Genomic DNA, 2,774 nt, shown 5'->3' with positions numbered 1-2,774 from the left:
TCAATTTTGACAGTCCTGCAGAGGCCATGGGTACAATGCCTTCCACCTCACCCAACCAAAAGCTGGAAGAAAAAATCCCAATTCTTAGTGTTCATTTTTTATTGCTAAAAAATATATGTGACACCTCTAAAGTTCTCTCTGCTGACAGTTCTATGATCAATATGAAGCAATTATTGAACTTTTGTTACAGAGACTTGTTAGAAGTTAGACATTTCTCACCAAGGGAAAATTACAAATTACGTTGATTAATTTGGCGGCAACCGTCAGTAATTACAATCCAGCCAATGAAAATCTTCGGCTGTTGCGTTCACGTTATACACCGGATATAATCACTCCGCTTATAGTCACTCCACTTATACTCACCATGTTTATAGTCACATACTTAGTACTTTGAAGTTTTATATGTATTATTCACTGCCACAATGGCAGAGAGCAGACAAAAAAGAAGGCAACTATCGTTGGGACAGAAAATTGAAATTCTTGACTTTATAGAATCAGGTAAGAAATTAGCTGACATAGCGTCTTTATTTACATGCGACAGATCAACCATCTCTAAAATTAAGAAACATGCCAAAAAGCTCAGGGCTGAAAATGTTAACAACAGAAACTCGAAGAAGATTAGAAATCGGAAAAGCAACTTTGAAGACGTCGAAGAAGCTTTACTTAAGTGGTTTACCCAAATGAAGTGTATGAATGCTTCGGTAAACGGCCCTTTGATGCTACAAAAAGCATCTCAGTTTGCAGCATCTTTGGGGATAAAAGAGTTTTCGGCTTCGAGTGGGTGGCTAGAACGATTTAAGAACCGACACAATATTAAATTTTCTAGACTTCACAACGAACAAACGCCAGGTGAGGAATTCGTAGCAGCGGACAGGTGGCTTGAAGACAAACTGAAGGAAAAAATTAAAGGATATAAGCCCAGAGATATTTTCACCGCTGCTGAAACATGTCTACTATATAAAGCATTGCAGCCGGGAATAATTACATTCCAAGGTGGGAAAACCAATGCAAATAAAGTACCGAAGGAACAGGTTACTGTCCTGGTTTGTGTTAATTCAGATGGCTCGGAAAAAGACCTTCACATCGTTGGCAAACATCCAAAACCTGCGTGTTTCGATCGAGTGCAAAAATTGCCCCTCTCCTATTACAGCAATCAGAAATCCTGGATGACCAACGATATATGGAAGACGATTTTGTGGGAAATGAACCAAAAGTTCCAGGCGCAGAACCGCAAGATAATTTTGTTTGTTGACAGTGCTGCATGTCATCGATGTGCTAATAATACAACGCCGGCTATCAGAGTTGTTTATCTGCCAAAGAGTACTCATTTCATTCAACCTTGCCGCCAGGGAATTATCAAATCTCTAAAAACTCATTATCGGCGTCATATTAACCGAAGAATGCTCACTACGTTCGAAAACGGCGTGGCAACCCAAGAATTTACTAGATCCATCTCCGTACTAGATGCCATGTTTATGTTGAAACGGGCCATGGTTTTAGTAACACATCGGACAATCCGAAACGGTTTTCTAATATCCGGTTTTCCTTTTGAAAGCGATGAAACCGCCTGGTCAGAGCAGGGAGTTAAAGATGAAGAAGACGAAGAAAATGAGACATTTAATAAGTTTGTCAGTATCGACGACGAATTACCGACATATGGCGAGCTTACAGACGTTGACATCTGCCAACAAGTAGCAACTTCAACTGATAAACGCTATCTTGTGGACGACGATGAATGTGATGTAGATATTAAAGAGAGAGTGGAAGAAAAGCGACAGTTGACGAGAACAGAAGGTCTGGCAGCTATGTACACCTTCAGAGCCTACCTCGAACAGAAGTTCGAAAACTTTGATGATTTGCCTTTTGTAAAATTAGAAGAAATGGTCGAAGATGATGCTTCCAAAGGACGCAATCAAATGTTGATTAAGGATTCTTTAGAAAAGAAATAATATTTATTCTGATAATAGTTAGATTTTCGACCATAGGAACACGGCCTGAAAGTTGCGCTATTAGATTACATCCACCCGAGTGCTCAACTGGTACTTATTTCATCAACCCTGAAAGGTGAAGTCAGCCTCAGTGGAATTTGAACCCAGAATGTAAATACAGAGGAAATTCCACCTGTTAGCATGGTGTGCTAACAATTCTGCCAGCTTGCCACCTTAAATTTTCATAAAAATGATTTCAAAATACTTGAAGTTTTATTTAAAAATAAAGAACTTAAGTAGAAAAGAAAAGGACCCAAGAGGTGAAAGAGTATTTTTTTAAATTAGCAATTATTGAATAGTCTTTGAATTTTGACTTCAAAATCTTACAAAAGTACAAGAAATCCTTTTAATGACAGAAATCATTGACAGACATGATTTTGATGACTAAATTAACAAATGTTCAAAGCAAAAAATTCTCTGAAATATTCCAATTTTTTAATCGACCACATGTGCTGGAGTTGGCTATCTTTTTAAGTTAATCTGCTAAAATTAGTCTGCCATGATATTTTTGTTAGGTTGCAACTCATAAACTGGAACTATGATGCATATATTATAGGTCACTCTAAAATGAATTTTATAAAAAATTACTGTGGACCCTCTTGACTAAGCATATTCCTCTTCTCAAATATTAATCATCTGATCTTAGAAGAAGCTAAGTATAACTCTAATAATAAAACCATTAATAAATATATGGTCAAATTTTCATCTCATCACACCACTTTGCCTTAAAAGAAGGAAAAACATTCAACAATGTGATCCTAAATATACAAAAACGCAGGATGATTA

At 37.1% G+C, this 2,774-nt stretch overlaps 1 protein-coding gene across 1 annotated transcript; it reads left to right on the top strand.

The window, feature by feature from the left end:
* The first annotated feature begins 422 nt into the window (after positions 1-422).
* Positions 423-1,949, top strand: LOC115213175 (tigger transposable element-derived protein 4-like). Its single transcript, XM_029782111.1, has one exon. It carries the CDS (start codon positions 423-425, stop codon positions 1,947-1,949), a length of 1,527 nt encoding a protein of 508 aa, XP_029637971.1.
* Positions 1,950-2,774: the final 825 nt, after the last annotated feature.

This window comes from Octopus sinensis, linkage group LG6 (assembly GCF_006345805.1).
Source record: "Octopus sinensis linkage group LG6, ASM634580v1, whole genome shotgun sequence".
NCBI classification, from domain to species: Eukaryota; Metazoa; Mollusca; class Cephalopoda; order Octopoda; family Octopodidae; genus Octopus; species Octopus sinensis.
The sequence above is the reverse complement of the archived record's forward strand: the minus strand, read 5'-3'. Positions and strand labels throughout refer to the sequence as shown.